The 22,341-nt window shown below is 39.8% G+C and overlaps 2 protein-coding genes across 4 annotated transcripts in view; one reads left to right on the top strand and one right to left on the bottom strand.

The window, feature by feature from the left end:
• The window catches only part of abtb2b (ankyrin repeat and BTB domain containing 2b), a 59,670-nt gene extending 43,732 nt beyond the window's left edge, over positions 1 to 15,938 (top strand). The window contains exons 9-17 of the mRNA XM_088340890.1: positions 1,315 to 1,450; positions 3,429 to 3,706; positions 7,130 to 7,308; positions 7,380 to 7,485; positions 8,344 to 8,446; positions 9,515 to 9,599; positions 9,696 to 9,764; positions 12,441 to 12,554; positions 15,138 to 15,938. Of these exons, the coding sequence (XP_088197016.1) occupies positions 1,315 to 1,450; positions 3,429 to 3,706; positions 7,130 to 7,308; positions 7,380 to 7,485; positions 8,344 to 8,446; positions 9,515 to 9,599; positions 9,696 to 9,764; positions 12,441 to 12,554; positions 15,138 to 15,362 (1,295 nt within the window). The 3' untranslated portion in view covers positions 15,363 to 15,938. The remainder of the gene's footprint in view (positions 1 to 1,314; positions 1,451 to 3,428; positions 3,707 to 7,129; positions 7,309 to 7,379; positions 7,486 to 8,343; positions 8,447 to 9,514; positions 9,600 to 9,695; positions 9,765 to 12,440; positions 12,555 to 15,137) is intronic.
• A 1,564-nt stretch (positions 15,939 to 17,502) lies between these two features.
• The window catches only part of brsk2a (BR serine/threonine kinase 2a), a 297,291-nt gene continuing 292,452 nt past the window's right edge, over positions 17,503 to 22,341 (bottom strand). For 2 of the 3 annotated variants that reach the window (XM_088340887.1, XM_088340888.1), the window contains one exon: positions 17,503 to 19,346. In XM_088340887.1, the coding sequence (XP_088197013.1) occupies positions 19,219 to 19,346 (128 nt within the window). In that variant the 3' untranslated portion in view covers positions 17,503 to 19,218. The remainder of the gene's footprint in view (positions 19,347 to 22,341) is intronic. The other variant, XM_088340889.1, reaches the window with a different exon arrangement.

The following is a 22,341-nucleotide window of genomic DNA, read 5'->3' as shown; positions in this document are numbered from 1 at the left end:
GCTCTGACTTCTTTCTTCATCTTGTTGAGAATTTTTGTCCCGCGCCTTCAGCGTGATCCATCTCTCTCTCTCTGGCTCGCTCCCTTACTCTCAGTCGGCAGGGCTTTGATCGAAAAACAAAAACCATCGATTAATTCAAAATATGTTTTAGTTTTCTATATGTTCTATCTCTCTCTCTGTCTCGGTTGGCCACTTGCAGGCCTTTGATCAATATTGCACAGAAAAAAAAGCATTTTTTAATTTAAAATAGGTACTTAGTGTAAATTTGTTCTTTCTGTTGCATGCTCGCGCTCTCTTAGGTTCAGTCAGCAAAGATGCGCTAATAAAGGCCACAAAAAAAAGATTTTCTCTTTCCGCAGGTTGTTCTAGGCCCCATTAACCTCAAAAACGTAGGGAATTGCATTTCTTTAAGGGAAACAAACTCAAGCATGTACTGTGAAAAACTGAAGCAGAGAATGATCCCTTCCCTCCAGGAACTGGGTTCCAGGGCAATGTTCAAGCCTGAAAATGACCCCAAATATGCTTCTAAGATGAAGAAGGCTTTTCTAAAGAAGCAAATGGGAAAGGGGATGGACAGGTCAAGGATGTCTCAAACTTGAAATCCAATAGAACATCTTTGGGGCTTCCCCAAGCGCAAGGTGGAGAAGCACAAGATCTCGATTTCCCCCAACTCTGTCTTAGAAGAGTAGAAGAGCATTTAAGTGGCAATTTGTGAGGCTCCGGTGAAATCCATGACCAGGAGGATAAAGTTGTCTCTGCAAAATCATGGTGGCCACACTAACTATTGAATTTCAGGAATGTTTACTTTAAGGTGTACTCTTTATTTTATTACCAGGGGTTTAGCTACTAATTTGATTTTTGAGGGGAAAAATATATTTACACTGCTATTTAAGCTTTCCAAAGACTATCTTACATTGTGTTAAAGCAATGTTTCTTCAGTGTTGTTTAAATAAACATTGATTAAATATCTGCAAAAATGTGAGGGGTGTACTCACTTTTGTGACATACTATATATAAGATTAATCGACCCTCCTCCCTAACACAGAGGGTAAAAGATAAAAGCAGATGAGCGCCGTGGAAAAAAAAATAAAGGCTCTCTTAACTCAGTGGGGCATTTTTGACACATTCTTAAAAGATAAGATATTTAATTTTAAACTTTTTAGGGATCGACTCAAACTACGCGCACCACCTTCAAAGATTTAAGATTACAAGATACAGCTGATAACGATTTGTGGGAGAGTTGTGACATCATTATGCACAGAATGCATTTTGTTGTGGTTGTTGTGGCCAACTGCTGTGTGGGGTTGTTTGTAGGCAACTACGAGATGGTGACCTTGCTGCTGACAAGAGGCGCTGACCCATTATCGAAGGCCCGTGACGGAAACGCCTTGACAGCGTCGCTCCACCAAGACATGAATTGCTTCAGTCATGCCGCAGCGCACGGTCACAGGTACGCCTCTGGCACAGGCCCACACAAACATGGTGCTTGAATCGAAAGAAAAAAGTATCCAAAAAATATTTTCAGGGTGAATGTTTTTAGCTTCTATTGATCATTTTCATGTGACGTCGTGCGCATACTTGGAAGTAGATAGTCAGCCATACTGGTTGGGTACCACAGACTGTTTGATATTATCACAGGTCTACACTAATTTTGTAGGATGTTAAAATGAAAGAGATGGGGTTTTTTTGTACCTTAACTGTTTATTTTAAGTACTTTTAAAAATGGATCCAATATAGCAGCATGCATGGATGCAGCAGCTCCTGGCTCCCCAAATTTGTCTTTGGACTGTATTCACGCATACATTGACGTTACAACTGTACACTCGGCAGGAGCTTGTGGACACGGGCTACCGACATACGGAATCACAGACAAATTGGCAAAAACCACCAGGTGCTTTGTGGACTCTTATCGGGTCCGGCAAAACAAGGAGGCGGCGCTGCTAAAAAAAAAAATCACTATTATATCTTTTCTATGAAGTAAATTTATCCCACTTTTAATAAAACAGAATCTCTCGGCTATTGCATATGCATATATAGAGGCTTCTTTCATTTAAAGTTAATTTTATGGGTATTTTTAAATCAAGGAAATGTGCCTATTGAAAAATCATGTTACTGACAGAGGCATGAGAAAATATTACTTTATCTGATCATATTGGAATATATTTGTTAGGTTTTTACGTAGGTTCAAATATGTTCACTAAACCATATGCATGAATTTAAATATGTTCAACATTCGATCAGTCCGGCCCCCGACGTGTACCAAAACAATTAATTTGTCCCTTCCATTTGAATTTGAACACCCCTGATGTAGGACAAGTACTTTCAAAATATTTTTATTTTTGTGTTCCACCTATGAAATGTATGTAATAGTTAGTAAAATTATTAAATATGTGTAAAATGTGTGCATATGTGTAAGAACATGGACTGTAAATTTAAACCTTAAATATGCTCATTTTATTTTCAGTGTTTGCCTGGCTGCTTGGAATCCTTAAAAATGCTTGAATGTTGATGTGTTTTTAAGGATTGAAAATGCTTAAATTTTGGGTGAAGTGGTGGCCTTGCTTTGCCGTTGCATTTCTTCCTCCCTCCTGATTAACGGAAGCTGGCATTGGTTTGTACGGCATTTTCCTATGTAGCGTCATCTGCCCCTTCTGGTCGCGCCCAAGAGGACAGATGCATGATACACCTAAACATGGCACTATAAAATTGGTTTTAGCGTAAGGTTTATGTATCAATTATGGAATTTTTTTGGGGCCATGCAAAAAATTAAGGTAGAGTTTCTTAGTGGTAAATTGTAATGGAAAGAACTTCTCGCAACTAAAAATATGTTACATATTACTTACCTCCATTTTACCCACCTATATGAGGAGAGATTAGGCTCAAAAATATCTACACATTCTGTTCAAATCCACAAATAGATTAGTGATTGATTTACTCAAGATCTAAAAACCATATGTCTTGATAAATGCTCACGTAATCTTAAAAATGACATATGTAAATTGCAGATTTATTTTGGGATCTGCAAAATACATGATTCACACTGGATTTATTCTGTTAATTGTACTGGAGAAATTGAAAAATTGGCTTTGAAAATCTTTAAAAAGTGCTGGAATTTAGCCATGATAAACGAAGATGGACAAACCCTATATTTAGTATGCTAATAATTGTTACAAATGATGAAAAACTCCTAAAAGAAACGCCAGCTTTGTGGTTTCTTGTCTACTAGCAGATTTTACTAATCATTTGTCTACGGGCATTTGTCAGCTGCTTGCGTAAATCTCTTCACCTGCTCTGCTGGAGTATGTGTGAACACAACACAGACTCAACACGTCACATTCCACAATGAGATCGACAAGCGAGACTGAAGTGCCTCACATAAATCTCTCTCCTGCCTCTGACGCCGCCTTCCTGTGTTTTGATGGCTTCAGGAACGTGCTGAGAAGGCTTCTGAGCCAGCCTCAGAAGGTCCAAGAGGACGTCCTGTCACTGGAGGAGATACTGGCAGAGGGGGTGGAGGACGAAGAGGCGCTAATCTGCCCTTTCCCCCCACTTTCCGACCCGACCCAATCCTCTTCCTCTTTGGGGGCTCTGCCTGAGGGAGGGGTAGCCAGGCTCTGCAAGGCCAGGATGAAAGCGCTGCAGGAAGCCAGCTACTACAGCGCCGAACACGGATACCTGGACGTCACCATGGAGCTGCGAGCGCTCGGTTGGTTGCTAACACTTGATCAAAAAGTTGATTGTGGGATCATGTATAGCTTTTTGTATGAGGGCTTCAGTGTTCTCGTTTGCCCGCGTCCCTGCGTCCTAGACGCATCATTTTTGCTGGGGACCCATAGTCTCAAATCAACGCGCGTCCCCGGGATACAACATTTTTGACACAAAATTGTCATTATTAACCGATTACTTTTTTTTAACAAAGATTTACTGCACTCCAAACTTTTCGTTAGGCAGATCCGCCATTGTTGTTTTGGTCTCGCGGTTCGAGTTTTCGTCTGCACGCCGATCTCTGCCAACGAGATCTCGTTGCTTCGAGATTACGTCATTGTTGTGGTGCTTGTCGTCGAGCGAAGGTTAAGTATGCCTCCGAAAAAACAGTATTAGGTGAAAATCAACACAAAATTGGTAATTTTTTCAGTGTTCGTAATAAGTTGAAACATAATGCAGAAAGTGATAACAACGGCAATAGTTCCGGCACAAAAAAACGGCTTAGAAATTCATACCTGTCAACCTGTACGTTTTTGCCGTACAAAGTACGTTTATTATGCATTTTAAGACGTGTACGACGTACAAGAAAATCTGTACGGAAAAACGAAAATTTGTCAATTATGGGTACCATCCGGTATACACCGACTATCACGAAACGGCAAACAAATCAAGTCAAAGGCGTTCGAGTTGTGTAGTGAAAGGAAGTTCGTCTTTTTTTAGAGAACCGGCTTTTTTGGCTCAACTCATTAAAGAGAGCCGGCTCTCAAACGGCTCACTTGCTTTGATGCATTATATTACGAATTATGTTGTATAAAGAAGTTAAGAAAAAAAGGAAGTATAAAAGGAGAAAATGAAAAAAACACAGGTTTTGTGGTTATCCCTTTAATCTGTATATTACCAACAATAATTTGATGCACAAAATGAATTAATAATTTGATGATTAAAACTGAATGAATATATAGATTTATATTATATATTTGTCACTGATTTACAATTTCAACCTCGATAACACAAAATTTTGGGGACACATAGATCTCTGTTGGGACCCATAGATTTTTGAGCATGCGAGTCCCCGGGACCCATCACTTTTCAGAGGTATAATGAACACTGGGGCTTGCGGGTGTTCCTCTATGCCAGAGATCCTCATAAGTTTTTTCTTTGAGGGCCACATAACTTCCCTTCTCTGATGAGGGGCATAAGTCAGTTTGTTACAGAAAGTGTGGCGATTGGAGGAGTGCCTAAATGTAAAAATATATCGTTTTCGAGTAAGCCTCAATCAACCCTTCTGGATTCTTCATACAACAAAAGTCAGAAAATAGATAACACAACTATTAATAAAATAAATAATAACCAAATAAGACATTGTGGATTCTTCGCTGCAAAGCCCATGGCTCATCAATTTTATGTTGTTCCGTGCAAAGTCTTAAACGGTTCAAGATCAGCTTAGTTGTCACATCACTGTGGTATTATGACTTGCGAAAAGGCAGTACATTTGATCTCATCACCCTATTTTTAGTACTGGTATCAGAGACATATTGATTTCATTGTGCGTTTTACATGTTACAATGACAAAAAGTTATTAACATTTGTCTCTGATGTTGTGACTAAACTTAGTGTGATAATGAGATAAAACCCAATGCCTCTTCCTATATCATCTACAGTATATCACTGGTAGCCCAAAGTTTAGCACTCTCACTCGCACAACCCCAGTTTTATCCCAGTTACAACCAAAAATGTGTACTCAAACACTGAGTTCTGTTTTTAAGTTAACAAAAAGTGCTTAAAAATGCTCTCTGGAATGGTTCAGGAGGGCAGACCAAATGTGTAGGCAGCCCATAGTTGACTCATGAGCCGTAGTTTGGGGACACCATCATGCAACATATATCAAATATCATACAGAAAAATTTAGTTCCACTGGAAAAAATGTAAAGAAGGGCTTACAGGTATGAGAAAAAGAACTGAAACAATATTTTTAAGTGTCTTACAATACCAGTATTGGCTGCTCTCCAGTAACCTTTTTACAATTACACGAATAATAAAATGCTTTTGAAATAATGCGTTAAGATGAAACTATATTTCATAAATTTTACTTTCCACTGATTAGTTTTTTTTATGTACCAGGGCTTATTGTGTGCTATAGATAAGTGGACTTTAAGACCCACCATTCTACCCAGCTGCAATCCAAACAAGAAATGCATTTCTCTTCTCAAATTCATCCAATGAAAGGATTGTGCAGTTTAAAACAGAGATAGATAATATATTTACATGGCTTTCAAAAAACAAAACCAGCAAAAAAACAAAATACTTCAAGTATTGTATATACTCACATGTATGCCTATATCGCATATAAGCAAGCCTTAAAACAGTTTGAAAATAACCACATACTAAATACATTCAAATTAATGATAAAGGGTGTACCTAAACATTGATTTATTTATTTGATAACAAAATAAGATTAAAATGCTGGTAAAAAGCTAAAAATATAACATTTCAAAACCACTTATAGTGCCTTCCAGCAAGCGTGTCAATGCCCGACACTTGTACACCATTTTGTTATTTGCCTATTGTTTCCTTCTTTGATTCAATCATTGTTGTCACGGTTTTCTAAAATTCCTTCCACTTGCTACTTACTAGGGACCCATTATTAAATAAAACCAACAAACATTAATACAATGAGATGTGTTCATTTTCAAACGGGTTGATTGACTGAACAGGTAGAAGAGATCGACCAGGGCGTTCTCGCCATGTACTGTTAAGAAGTGGAAACGACCCTCAGATTTTTTTTTTTCTTAGAATTATTTTGCCAAGTCAGAGGCCTGTGACCCACTAAAAACAGGTCCGTCACCCAATTGTAGGTCCTGACCCACCATTTGATTAACACTACAATAGATTTAAATCTTTTATGGGCATGATAATTAAAATGTGTTATCATTATTATTTCAAAGCGCATTTCAGGACACCCAAAGTCGCTGTACACAGAATACAAAAAAACAATAAAACGAGATTAAAACAAACAAGCAATAAATACAAAAATAAACCCAAATATAGTTGAAAAGGGGGGCATGTGAGGCAGTGTATTATGGATAAGAAAGCAAGAAGAGATGGGTTTTGAGTCTGGATTTGAAGATGGAGAGTGTAGTAAAATTCCAGAGGTCAAGTAGTAATCAGTTCCAGAGTTGGGGTTCTCTGCTCTCCATGGAGTTGAGACGGGCAGCATGTACAGTGAGATGGAAGGAGGAGGAACATCTGAGGGTGCGGTATGGCATGGCAATGTGAAGAAGGTTGGAAAGGTAGGGAGAGTCAAGGTTATGGATGGTCTTATTGGTGTACAGAAGTATTTTGTGGGTGATTCTTTTTGCGATACAGCCAAGGATTACTTTCCTGGCTAATTGTGAATCGCCTTCTGCTATCTATCTGTACCTAGGTGTCGAGTGGAAGCTGCACGTATGGTTGGAGTCCCTGCGCTGTGCCCAGCAGCAGTCCCGAGTTGGCGTCACGTTGGCGCTTCTACGGGAGTTCACTTCCATCCGAGAGGGAGATTATTGTGAGGAGCTGCTGGTGGTGGGCCTGCCGCTCATGTTCAATATACTGCGCACCACCAAGGTAGGACCACACAAAAAACTGGGGCCGCTTTAACGCCATCATCAACATCCTTTTTGTGGTTTCCTCTGCAGAGCGACGCCATCGTCCAACAGCTGGCACATATTTTCAGTCACTGTTTCGGTCCAGCTCCTCTTCCTGCCATCCCGGAAATGAAGGCCACGCTCTCGGCGCAATTGGGTACAATTTGCGCTCTTCTGATTTACTACAATGATTAGAGCAGGGGTGTCAAACAGGCGGCCCGCGGGCCGGATCAGGCCCGCTAAGGGATTGAATCCGGCCCGCGAGACAACGCTGAGGGAAGCGCAAGAGAAAAACAAGCTGCAGGTTGAAATATGTCCACTTGATGTTGCCAAAGCCAGGTTCCTCTCACAAACGCTGTACTTGTATTTCTCTCTCTCTGTGTCTGTCTCTGTCTCTCTCTTCCTCCGTTGTTCTCACTCTATATCTCTCTCCCTTTTTCTTTCTTTGTTTCTCTTTGTCTCTTTCTCCCTCTCTATCATTTTACCTTATTTTTCTCTTTCCCTCACCGCTCTCTTGCTTTCCCCTTCTCTATTTCTCCCCGTATCTATTTCTCTTTGGATTTCTTTCTCTCTTTTGTTCCCCCTCTCACTATTACTCTTTTTTTCTCTTTTGTTTCTCGCATAATTTCTCTCCCTTTCTCTTTGTCCCGCCCTCTCTATTTCTCTCCCTCTTTCTCTTATTTCTTTCTCTCGCTTTTTCTTTCTCTCTAATCAACTAGTCCGGCCCCTGAGAGAATGTTTGTTCTATCGTGTGGCCCCCAAGTTTAAATTATAACGTGAAAATCAATCAATCAGTAATAAATAAATCCATAATTTGCTGCAATTACATTAAATGGACAATGTGTATTTTTTGACCACCTGATGTTACTGTATTGTTTAGTGCAACTGAAAAAATGTGATACAAAGTACAAGGAAGATTACAAACTACGGAGACTCAAAGAGACCATTTTAGTCCCTTTGAGTATTCGCTGGATGTATTCGTAGTTTGTGAAAACATTTTGACCTTTTCCTGCAGATCCTCATTTCCTGAACAACCAGGAGATGTCCGACGTAACTTTTTTGGTCGAGGGAAAACCTTTCTACGGCCACAGAGTTCTGCTCATCACAGCCTCCAGCAGGTCAGTGCAGTTATGATAGAATGAATGAAAACTTTATTTTGAACATTATAAAATAAAAACAGGACAAAAACAATGCCTAAAAAACAAAAATATTGTTAACATGTTCGAAAAGGGGTAGTATAACGCAGACGCTTATTTTTCCTACCCCTTCATCTTCCCTATTAATTACATTTGACAGATAGCTCCTCTTTTGTGTCTAAATATAACACAATCTCACTGATATACATATTACATAGGTCGGATATCAATTATTATATTAATAGCAATAGTCACATATTTTATACTCTAATCATCGTAGTACCCATCAACGTTATAAAGCTACTAGTCACTAAATATCATTGTGACACCAATGATAATAACAACAATAGCAATAATAACAGTTATTATATAATAATGGTAACAATAACAACAAGGTATTTAAATTTGAACACGTGAATAGTTGGACATTCTTTGATCTCGTCTTGTAAATTGTTCCAAAGTTTGACCCCACACACAGACACACACATACTTTTCCTGGTGGTTCTTACCTTTGGGATTTTGAATATACTACAGCCCCTTAAGTTATGACTTCCCTCTTTCCGAGTGAATAATTGTTGGATGTTTTCTGGCACTATGTTTTTGTTGACCTTAAATAACAGTTGTGAAGTGAAAACAATTACTAAATCATCCATTTTTAATAATTTGGACTGCAGGAATAACATATTGGTATGATCCCGATATCCTACGCTGTGTATGGTTCTAATTGCACGTTTTTGGAGGACAAAAAGGGGCCGTAGTGAACTTTTGTAATTATTGCCCCAGACTTCTGCACAATATGTTAAGTATGGCAGAACTAGAGAACAATATAATAAACACAATGCATTATAGTTTGAAAGGAATGTGGCTTTGTTAATTATTGAAATGCTTTTAGATACTTTAGTTTGTATGTGTCTGATGTGTGTTTTCCAGCTTAATGTATTGTCTATTATGACCCCTAAAAACGTCTGATACAGTGTCTATTGTTATGACCGTGTATGTCACTTTATCATCTCCTAAACGCCAATAGACGATGATTGTTGTCTCGTGTAGATTCAAATCTTTGCTGGCCTCTACCTCTGATCTGACCGCCAACTTGAAGATTGAAATCAATGATGTCAAATATAAGATTTTTAAGGTAAAGTCAATCGTAATAACAACTTCAAGAATGCCTTTGTTTTGTAGCTGAAGCCTAATAACTGGAAGCTCATGAGTGACTCTGACTTTTTTGCAGATGATGATGTCATACCTGTACTGTGGAGGGACGGAATCCCTCAAAACCAGTGTGCCTGAATTGTTGGAGGTGAGAATTTTTTCTTGACATGGCCTCTCCAGTGTTGTGTGTTATGGTTCATGTCAGTCAGATTTACAAATAAACTAATCTATTTCTTATTCATCCTTTGTTTGGCAAAGCAAAGACACATTAAATAAACTGTAACATAGGGGGAAAAAGGTTTTATTGTCTTACCTTAAAAATGAAATCCATGTGCTGCTCCTTTGACTGTATGCAAAAGCATCAATATATAGGTAATCTTCCATTATTAAAAAATGTCCTAGTAATGAAAAGAAAATACTGGATGGCTTGACATGTTGTTAGCTTGCTAATACCATCATCAATTGTATCGTTTGGGGCTCAGGTATGCGCCGAATCTAATCCTAGGTCTCTCTAGCGCACTCTGCTTCTGCAGACACTGAGCACAGTAATACCTAACATGCTGCAACACATGCTAACAATAAATGGAGAATTCTCCATTATGAAAAGAGTCCATGCAACAACAAAAAATTTTGAATGGCTTGACTTACTTTCAACTTTCTAATCCGGTGTTTTTCAACCAGTCTGCTAAGTCACATGAGTGTGTCGTGAGACGTTGTCTAGTGTGCTGCAGTAAATTTCTTGATTTTTATCTCCACCAATTTTTTTTGCATTGTTGTTGACCAATGTTCTGTATCTTTGTTTTCTTCCATTGGTCAGCTAAGTGTAACATTCATCCATATCAATAGGTGGCAGCAGATCACTTTTTTTCTCGTTAATATACTTATGATCTGCTCATGAGGTAGTTTTCTATCCATCTATCGATCTACCCTGGTCATATCCATCGAGAAGGGTGACCAACAGCAAGACAAACACATACACAAAAACAAAAGAAAATAAAAAAGGGAAAAAGTAGCAAAAAACACACACAAAAATGTTTTTGGACCATGGCTAACCCAAATGCCCAAACAAGTTAAGCACCTCGCCACCCAAGTTGGTCATGCTTTCGTCCCTCCAGATGAAACGGGACACAAGACAATGGCCATGTCACTCGGGTCGGGGTGACACAACACACTCTTCTGTTCAACAGCAGGGCCCGACAGCTTTCACTGGTTTACCCATGCCGCATCATACGGGTGCCCTGCCCATTCCTTAGAGTGTGACACAACACACTCTTCTGTTCAACAGCAGGGCCGACAGCTTTCACTGGTTTACCCCTGCCGCATCATACGGGTGCCCTGCCCATCCCTTAGAACGCGTCCAAACATCCCACTATCCTTTCACAACACCTCTCCACTCATTCTTATCACCAACAAGAGCTCTAGCTTCCCCTAAATTTAGACCTCTTTCCTCCAGTGCACTCATAACACAATCCATCCACGTCAATCGTGGCCTTCCTCTCGGTCTCCTTTCATTTACCTCTGTTTTGTAGATCCTCTTCAACATTCGCTCCTCATCCATCCTCTCAATGTGTCCAAACCAACCGAGTACACTTATCCACACGCTCAGTTCCACTGCTACTCAAGTTCTGTCTCTCACAATTTCATTTCTCAATCTATCCAATCACTCCTAACATACTCCTCAAACACTTCATCTTAAAAACATTTAATTTCCTTCTCAAATCTGCGTTTAGGCTCCAAGTCTCTGCACCATACAACACAGTTGGCACAATCACACTCTCATACAGCCCCCTCTTAACATCCATACTCATACTCTTGTTGCTCATCACTCTCCTCAGAGCACCCAACCCTTGCTTCCTTGATTCACTCTGTGCAATAACTCGCACTCCATTCCACCAACTGCAGCCACATCACAACCAAAGTACCTAAAGCTTTGAACTTCTTCCATCACCTGTCCATGCAACCTTATTTCTATCGCCATGCCCACTCCATCACGTGAACACTTTATCACCTTACTCTTCCCAACATTCACACATAGCTTACGCCTATCACACACTCTTCCAAACTCCATGACCAACCTTCTCAATGCTTCCTCAGAATCAGCCACAAGCGCTGTGTCATCTGCAAACAACAACTGACTTTTACCTGCCACAGCGTTCCACTGTTATCCATCATCTCTACACCTCTGCCAGATACTCATGCATTCACCTCTTACCACACCATCCATGTACACATTAAACAGCCATGGTGACATCACACACCTCTGTCTCACACCAGTCAATACAGGAAACCATTCTCTTGTCTCACTCCCTAGTCTTGCACATGCTCTGCTGTTCACACAAAAACTCTTCAATGCTTCCTACAACTTTCCACCCACTCCATACATTACCATCACCTGCCACAACGCCACTCTGTCGACCCACTATCATCTCAAATCACACCAAAATTATCAACCAAAATTATTACAGTAAACCTGTTTTACATTCTAAGCCACGGCAATGACAAAAACTCTATACTGTTAATTTAGGCAACATGATAATTTAGGCCTACAAAACATGAAATGTTTATCAGGGATTACTTTTGATGTATTTTTGACTTACGGTGTGCCTTGAGATTTTTTGAGGGGAAAAAGTGTGCCTTGGCTCAAAAAATGTTGGGAAACGCTGTGCTGATCCCATCAGTAATTATGCTGTTTGGGGCTGCGGTGTGCAAAATCTGACTCCTTGGTCTCACTATCGTCCTCTGCTATGAGGCAAGAGAATTATGTCTCTCACTCTGCATCTGCACTTTCTACATGGGCTCTAAATTGAAAGTTTCTTCCTTTCAGCTGCTGTCAGCTGCCTGTGTGTTCCAGCTGGGGGCGCTCCAGAGACATTGCGAGCTCATCTGCTCTCAGCACATCAACCTTGACAATGCAATTAACATCTACAAAGCTGCCAAGGTAACACACTCAAACCCTTTCCGTCTTTGTAAATAAGTGTGACGTAGCCTAGCTGCACGCGCATTCTTGAGGCACAACGGAAGAATTCACGTTAGTTTATAGCAGCCCATTGACTAAAAAAGATTGTGATCGCTGCTTATCAGTCAGTATCAAGCCTCTGGGAATGACTTAAGTATGATAAATCACCACTAAATGGCAGGAATGACTTTGATCAGATCTTTGTCCACTATGCAATGTATCACAACTGCCCAGTTATTCAGTGTATGAGGCAGTCCATATGGGAATGTGTGCAGCAAGAAAAGCGAAGCTTTAAGTACGAATAGTTAATGCTTTAGATGTCGGGCAAGAGAGAGTGGACGTTTTGTGCACGTCCTTGGCCGCCATAGTGACGGCAAGTCACTGGAAACATCGGGTGATGAAAAGTTATTGCATAGTTCATGCATACGGTCAGTTTTCTTGCAATAAAATGCCATTGTGATTAGGGAAAGCATTTTTTTTTTAGAATTTGGAGGTATCACAAATGCAAAAAACCCCACCCAAATAAATGTTCTGCTTGAAAATGCATCCTAGGAGATCTGTCCCTTCACCCGCAGTTTTTCTCAGACGTTTTCTTTGCCAACTCTCTTAAATACTAATTTCAATGTTCAACTTTTGTTTACTAAACAATGGTAAAAGCTAGAAACATACTTCTTTTCTAATGAAAGATTATGGTTGAAGCTTTCTTTTGATATGCCCGATGCCTTTATACTGTAGCTCTTTAACTCCACCCGGCAGAGTAAAGGCCCACATTAAACCACACCACCTACATTGGATCTTACTGCATTATGTGTTCTGTGTAGCACTATTTAGTTAATCTATATAACATGCTAAAGTGGGCATTTGCACGTCACACTGGGTATTTGAATATTGTTTTCTTTTGGCTTTATTATTGTATTGTTCTCAGCTCAGGGATGCTGCTGGAAATGTGAATTTCCCTTAGGGGATGAATAAAGTATCTATCTATCTATCTAGCTACAGAACTAGATTTTCTGCCGGCCTGCAAAAATGAGTCAAAATGGCAAAAATTGGCTCGCAACGGCACTTTTTCGCATCGTATACAACGCCAGTCCAAGCGAGTCAGCAGCGCGTAAAGTACCTTTTTGTGCTGTCAGTCAAACAGATTTTAGATTAGATTTCATTTATTGGTCGTCTTGAGGAAATTGACTTCCACTGCACCGGGGGAAAACAACAGGCATTAGATTACAAAAAAGCAGGATGACTAACAAACATTACAGTGGGACAATGGGGGAAGACTGATAGGATGGGTCAATGGGGCCTGTTGTTTTAGAAGGTTAATGGCAGAGGGGATCAGGCTTTTCCTGAGGCCGGTCCACCTGAATCTTATTGCCCTATATCTGCGCCCTGGCGGCAGAGGGATACAGTATTGGTGTAGTGTGTGAGTGATATTCTTGACTATTGTATTTACCAGTTTGATGATAGACCTTTTATTTAAGTCTGAGAGGTTTTGTGTGAGTTGGTTTATAATTTTAGAGGCGGTGTAAGTGATGGGTGTGAGTTTGGTCCAGTTCATGACAAAGAGCATAGTGAAAAGACTAGTGAACCAGTACAGGAGGATAGATGACAATGCTTTGGTACAGTAGTAAAAGGAGGTGAGTTTCAATTTATAGCCCTTTGCGTTTACGTTTGACAGGTCTTTGTCGTTTTTTTTTTTTAATTGTTTTTGTTGTGTGAAACCAAAAGTGGCCTAGATGACTTGTTCATATTTGCAGTAGCTTAGTTCATCAGGTAAACTTTAGAAGAATCTCCTTTCCTTGGCTTGCATCCACTTTAAATACATCGCTAGTGTTGGTGTTCAATGATAATAATAACTAATCATTATCCTTAACAATATAACAATGTATTATTAGATAGATACTTTATTCATGGCCATAGGAAAATTCACACTTCCAGCAGTATCATTGTGTTGAAAATTAAAATAATAAAATAAAGATATAGAATAAAAAAAATACCCCAAAAATGTTTTGCTATAGAGTATTTAAATAATGCTACGGAAAATACACACTGTAATAAAAATTGGGTAATATGCAAATGTGGGGGTGGGGTTTAATGTGGGCTTTTATGCCCCCGGGTGGAGTTAAAGAGCCTCATGGCACAAGGACAAAATGATCTCCTCAGTCTGTCGCTGAAGCTGCTCTTCTGTTTGGAGATGATGCTGTGTAGTGGATGTAGTGAATTGTCCATGATTGACAGCAGCTTGTTCAGTGCCTGTCTCTCAGCTACAGTTGTCAGGCTATCCAGCTCTGTGCTCACAACAGAGCCCGCCTACCAAAAGAAATTAAATAAAAAAAATCAACAAAGACTTGTCAAACGTAAACCCAAAGGGCTATAAATTGAAACTCACATGGCATTCAGGTAAATCTAGATAACCCAGCTAACTTACTATATCACCACAAACACGGACTTGCCTAATGTTGTCCTCTGTCCATTATGTTTCTTTATTGGCTTGCAGCCACTGGCTCCTATGGTGCTTTTGAATAGGCTATTTTTGTGTGGTAGTTAAAACTTTTGGTGTCCATGTTTCAGGCTCACGGGAAAGTGGAACTGAGCTCATTCTGCGAAGGCTACTTCCTACAACAGATGCCTGCGCTGATGGAGCGAGAGGCGTTCAGGTGCCTGCTGCTGGGATCCCGACAAAGTGGCGGCTCTGCTCCCACGCCGGCCCTCAACCAAGGACACACGACTCTGGACGACTTGGAAATCACCCTGGCCCGTCGGCTACGCTCGCTTTACGTCACGTCGAGAGTGTGAGAAGAAAGGCCTTTTTTTTTGCCATCGGCAACAAACCTAATGTAGAACTAAATCTGCAGTGACTGACGTAGAATGCAGAGCACGACTGAAAAATCTCGGCAAAGTAGAAAAGCAAGCAGAACTGTGAGTGAGCCACCGCTGCCCTCTAGTGGGCAGGACGGTGTATTGCGCTCTTGGAGTCAGCTGGTCTCGAGACTGAAGCGGACATGGCCATGCTGGATTTGTGGCCTTGCCCATTCGGAAAGGAACAATGCGAAAATGAGGAGGTTAGTTTTATTTTCACCTCCCAAAACGATTACATAATCCTCAATTTTTATTTAATGAGAAAATACTATTTAACAGGGTCTCTTATTGTGTTTTTTAAAGCTTTATTCTGTTTTTTTCAGCTTGTTGCAACAAAATCATAACCTTGTTTGAAGTAAAGAATCTTGATTATTCAATAAAACAGTTTGGTAAACACCAATCATTCTTATACAATTTAGGAAAATTTGATTACACACTATGCAGGAAATAAACAACTGTATTTATTCGCGTATAATGCGCACCCCTAATTTTTGATTAAAAATTGGTATAACATTTTGTTTCGCTTTTTCTCATTAAACTTTTCAGTTGGATTCACGGCGGTGAGTGCAACATATTCTAACCACGTGATCACATTAATATTAGTCACGGTACCAGAGATAAATGTTGTGCGTTTTACATATTACAATGACAATAAATTCTGTTCTACTCTTCTAACAAATGTATTGTTACTGCAACGTGTGAAATGCACAAGATAATTAACATTCGTCTCCAGTATTGTGACTAAAGATAGTGTGATAATAGAATCAAAACCAATGCCTTTTTGTATGTCATCTAAATCAATGGTGTTCCAATCTTAAGAGTTCAGGGCTCTCACCGAGAAGAGTTGAAATCTTGTGTGATACTGTAAAAACCCGCGTTTGCCAATCCAAACTAATGAGTTATTTTTTAGGTTTGGAAAAAAAGTGTGTTGTATTGAAACAAATACAGTAACTGTGCATGGTTGAGTACTGATACCAGGTATAACCATATCAGTGGTTTGCAACATTGTGCCCGCGGGCACCATGTAGCTCTGTAATAAGACCTTAGTAGACCGTGGACAAGTTCGGGAAAAAAAGCTCATCAATAATAGTCTTTGTAATTTTCTCGAAAATTTAATTTCTAACTGACATGATGCTCAAGCGGTTGACCCAGTCTATTTTAACTCTACTCCTAAGGAATTTCAATCTAGTTATCACAAAGTAACAAACTAAATAATTATTTTAGAAATGAATCCATTTTTTTACGATTCACAAGGTCCTTTACAGAACAAAGAGCCCTAGAGCTTCCAATCTGTCACAATATCAAAGGATGTAACGTCATCACCACAAAGTTGTTTTTTAACGGAAATTGGAAAGACACAAATGATGCAATGATCATAAAATTCTTAGAAATAACAGATTTTCCGCTGTGATTTAGAATTTAATATTAGTAGTACCTTTCACCACTTCTCATTAATGCCAAGGTTTAGCTCATTTCTGAAAGAGAACAATAACATTTTACATCGAAAAAAAACCATGGCCAGATGATAAAGGAGCTGTATCTGAGTTAGATCAGGAGGCTTCCCCTGCTACTGGTATCCATGGGTACCAGTTTTATGTGGGGGAGAAAAACTCCCCAAAAAAACAGCCTAGTGTGGGATGGGCGCTGCCAGCCTGTACTTGTCCAAGACCAGCCACACAAAGTTGTGCCCCAACAACTCAGGTGGTTAAAGGGAGCCATGAACAGTGGTATCAAATATTAGCCCTCATCTTGAAAAAGCTTGGTGACCCCTGTCCCGGAATATCAAAATGACACATCACTAGTGAGCTATTTCCAGAACAAGTGCGCAGGCTACTCAGGTGCTCTTATGTCCTACCGGGTGCTAACATGCAGCACGTTGGAGACTCCATCTATATGTACAAATGACTTGCAAAACAGCTTCCAATAATAGTATTTTATGGGTAGGAACTCCATAGTTGTAGAACCTAAAGAAAAATGCATTAGTATTCCAAACACATAGCCCCTTTTTTAATCTATAACGTACCGGACTGGAACAGTCAAACTGCGTTTTGTCTGAGAAACGGAATAAACAAGACACTTTAACTGAATGGTTTTATTTTCAGCACTGTTGATGCTCACAGTCGTGTATGTGGGGATTACAGCCGTTGAATTCCTGCCCGGTTTCTGAAATCGCCGACTGTCCGAGTTTCCATTCGTAGAACACAAAGGAGAGTAGGTACGAGGGTATTGCTTTGTATTTGTAAGTATTGATCTCCTCTCCCTGTGCCTTCTATACACCCGCATAAAACAGCATGTCAGACATCAGTTCTCTGTGGCACGGCACAGAGTGAGAGGCATTCCTCAAAAACTACGGTGCAAGATAAAAAGGGAAATTCCAATGAAATCAAGATCGGTCAGAACGATGATCTGGGGTAGAAATACAAAAAAAAAGGAGGATCCTTCCAAAGTAAAAGTTTGATGGCGGCTGATCTGTGAGGAACATATACATCAAAAGCCATGCAAAGAAAAGCTCGCGTTTCACATGCACACAGCAATATAAGCTAAACGTAGAGAAGAGGAATTCCCGGCATGGTAAAGGAGACAATCAACTCCATTTTCAACTGTCTATTTACAAATAGGAGATCTGTCCATTCAGCATTTTCCTTCCCAGGCCCAGCCTACATAAATTATCATATACAAACTGACAATTAGCAATAAAAGAGCATTCCCTCCCCAAAAAGAGGCTAAGTCTACATTCTTGAACTTTTTTTTTTGTCTTTTTTTTATTAACTTTTGTCTTTCCCCTCGTCATCGAGGGATAAGATTCGCCATTCAGCTAAATTAGGTTGCGTTTTTTTTTTCTTCAAACATTGCCCCTTTTACAAACACACAAAGGGTAATAATAAATAACATTCAACTGACCTAACAGCTTTTGTTCATATAAATAGTCAAGTTATCATAAATTAGGAAATGACACCATGAGATGAATAAATAAGGGCCAAAATTACAAAAATAAATACACATCACATTAAATGGTGGTTTTGTTCTTTTCCTACTGCTGGTAATTACGTGAGAGAGAGAGAGGTCTGAACGGAAAACTAAAGACAAAGTGCTGCAGAGAACATGAAAGACAAACCAGTATGTAACCCAAAATACTCCGATGTTTTCTCCTATTGGCTACCAAAACATCTTGTCACCACAAGATTTGTTGACTTTGTACATTTGAAACCATCACAGTTCATAAACCACTTATTTTTGGAAATCCCGTAAGCCGACCCCTGTTGCCAAGTCGCCCCGACAGTACCAGGACACTTGCAGGAGGGGCATTTTTGATTCTTTTTCACATCATTTATCTCAAATAAATCGAGAAAGAAAAGACAAAATACAATCCAACGAACGTTTTCCTGTTTGCTTCTTGGTAATACATCCCAGAGTTGAAATTGCATACTGGCCATGTGCTGGTATGCATGTCGTCTCGTAGCAAAATGCTCGCGTTGGGGAGAGGTTTGAACACGAGGAACACCAAAGAAATAGTCATCTACTTCTATCGTCAGGGCACGCGGGATTTGGGGAGAGTTGTCAGCAGGAAGGGTGAGCTTTTTACGGGGAAACCATCATCCGTCCGCGTGTGTGTTTCTCAGGGAGGGCTCCACGGGGAAGAGGGGGTCGGAATGGTAAGACGGGGACGAGGGCCTAATAGGTTTTCTGGATAAGCCCTGGGATGGGAAACACATTTAGATTATCGCAAAGTCAATATTTAGCAGCATAAAAAGGTGAGATGATGGTGTGATGAGGATGATGACGCTCTCTCCATCTAGTTCAAATCTAGTGATTCTTGCAGCGTCAACTTGACGAGCGGGCATTTGTTGCCATTATTATCTTGCTCCTGGCGGCAAGCGGGTGAAGGGCAGCGCTTGGATGGCACCTGTCCGTTCTTCTCATCTGAAAACAAGGGCTTGGGTTATGCGAGAGAGAGTGCCTCGTTGGGGGAATTTAAATGTCGTTTTTTCAAGGATCGTAAAGTAGTTGAATTTGGGGTTAGGCGTTTCAAATTGTTGCCACGTTTCTCCTCGAGTCTTCCTAAAAATGACACCATCACTGCTCTCTGGTCTGCTATGCTGTTCCATTTCTTCTTCCCTCGTGAGTAACAGCAGCTACCATTAATTTGTACAGCATTGTCATATGACACGCTATCGCCTCCCTACAGGACCAAGTGCATGCTACACCTGAAAATTGCACTAATATATGTGTATTAGTGCAAGAATTATGTATCAATAATGGGGATTTATTATGGGCTATTCAAAACATTAAGGTAGCGTTTCCCGGTGGTAAATTCCAAGTGGAATAACTTACAGCAACTGAATATTTTTACCCTACACATATTTACCATAATGACTGTACTGCCAGTGATATTTCATTATCACACTATTTTACCAGAGATTAATGTTAATTTTGTTGTGACATGCACAATAATAGTGGTATAAATGACAAATGAAAAGGCAGTGGATTTGATCATTATCACACTATTTTGCGTCGTGTACTTCACAACAAATTAACCTTCTCTGTTAATTATGCACTCTCATTGCCGCAACCAAGGTTCGATTGTAGTGTTTTGCGATTGTAGTCGATGAAGAAATGAGTAGAAGTGCAGCCCTCGAAGAGCAGATTTGGATACATTCAAGCTAAAGGTGGCGTATGTAACTTCAAAATATTCTACTTGCTGCTGCTACCTTCTGGCTGAAATCATTTTTGCAGTTTATTTTTTCTTTGACGTGCTTGAATAAACTTCGTTTTTTGGGGGTTGGCATCTAGATTGTATTTGAAAAAATCCTTTCCTTGCTTCTACCATTTTCATCCTGGAATAAAAAAAACCACGACCACGCTCGTGATCTTTTTTTAATTTGTAAACATTTTTTGTATTTCACAGTGTTTTTAAGGAATGTGTTACAATTTTTTTTAAAAACTAAAAACGGATTGTTTCTTCTATTTCGTAGTTTATTCGTTGTTGCACTGAAGTCAATACTGTATTTTCAATTGACATTTTGTCGTGTCATGCAGGAATTCCAGTTGCTTTATTTTGAAATTACTGTAATTAGTTCAAGGTTTAAAAAAGTTAAAAGTTCACTGGATTGTGAAAAAATAAATGCCATTATAATTTAATAGAATATAGCTTAAAATAGATTAATTAATGCATAATAGTGCATTATTATAGGTAACATACTGTAATATACTTGAGTTTGAGGGCACAAACTGATGACCACAGAGTCTCCCTCAAGATCTGGTAAACACCAGAATTTGTTTTTCCATCAACCACAGAATGTTGTCTTGGCTCACCATGTTTTTGTCAAATGCTGCGCCATTTTACACATAAGGGGCTGCCCACTATCTAAAAAGTTGAATTTTTGACCCATCAGTCCACAGAATGTTTCTCCAAAAGTCTTAAGGTTTACCATGATGTTTTTTTGGTAAATGTGAGACAACTTTGTTCTTCTGGGATTGTAGTGTTGTTTGCCAGAGAACTCTTCTCATCTGTGCTATTTTTGGCCAGTGTTTCTTATAGTGGAGTCATGAAAACTGACCTAGGGCTGCTTTGCTGACTTAGGATCAGGACAACTTGCTGTGGTTTATGAAATAATACATTATAGTGTTTCAAAGAAGATCTTGAAGAAGAACGTCCGGCCATCGTTTCGTGTCCCTAAACTCAAACACTCTTAGATCATGGAGTAGGACAACAAACTGAAACCCACCAGCAAGTCCACTTCTGAAGTAAAAAAAGAAGAGGGTTCTGGAGTGGCCAAGGCAAAGTCCTCATCCAATTAAGATACCGTTGTGTTACCTTAAACTGGCAGTTTATGCTAGAAAACCTTCCTATATGGCAGTTTTGCAAACAAGAGTGGGACCAAATTCAAAATTCCTTCACTCATTCCCAATTATCGTAAGCGGTTAAATTCTGTGATCGTTGCCAAAGGTGGCCCAACTTGCTGTTCGGTTCAGGGGACAATTACGTTTTCACAAAGGGCCAGATAGGTTATGATATTCTTGTACCTCAATAAATCAAATTCACACTTCAAAACTGCATTTTGTATTTCCTTGGGTTGTCTCCGTGTGAATCTAAAACCTTTTTGAGTGAAAAATATGCCAAAACACAGATCAGGAAGGGGGCAAATACGTTTGCACTGTAAAATTACTAAAACACAAGTTTTGTAGAGGCAGGTGCATATATTCGGGCACCCGTAATGTAAAAATATTCTTGGCTACGCTACTTTCAGCTCTTTTTTAAAGTTGCCAAAAAGCAATTTTGAAGAACGTGAAACATCTATGAGATTTGCAAGCTGTGGTGGGTGGGGGGCACTCAGGTAAGCAAAGCTGCAGCAATCCGTCTCGTGCCGGTTTGTGCCTAGCGACGAGGTTTCCAAGGAAATGGCTGAGGTCAGCGCAACGCTTCCTCTTTAATTGTGGCCTGGGCCTCACCTTTGTCCTCCTCCGCTGGCCCCTGGCTAATCTCTGCAGTTTAACAACATAATGACAAGGTTTTTGTTTGACCTATAAAAGTGCTTTTCTATGCAGGTGCCATTGTCTGATTTGTAAAGGCCTCCGCGGCAGACCTAAAAACAAAATCTAGCCCTACCTGACCCAGGCCTGTAAGGTATAAGAGCACAATCTAGCCTGAGCTCGACCAATTAACTTGATTTGCTGGACCAAGCCCGAAATTTCATATGTTTTGAGGACTTGGAAAGAAGAAAGGTCCTTTGTAATAAAAAAATTAAAGCTTGTCTTTGTAACGACGTTTAAATTAAGCAAGACCGTAAGAATATTATCTTTTATATCAATTTTCCATCATTGACGAATTTTGAAAATATTTGATGGGAACATTTTTAGGCGGTCCGTCATCTTGACAGGTTGAAAATTGGGCCATCAACCACAGCAGCTGTGCGTC

The sequence above is a fragment of the Urocampus carinirostris genome, chromosome 7, assembly GCF_059441175.1.
Source record: "Urocampus carinirostris isolate Australia breed hairy pipefish chromosome 7, RoL_Ucar_1.0, whole genome shotgun sequence".
Lineage (NCBI taxonomy): Eukaryota > Metazoa > Chordata > Actinopteri > Syngnathiformes > Syngnathidae > Urocampus > Urocampus carinirostris.
This window is presented reverse-complemented; position numbering and strand designations above follow the sequence as displayed.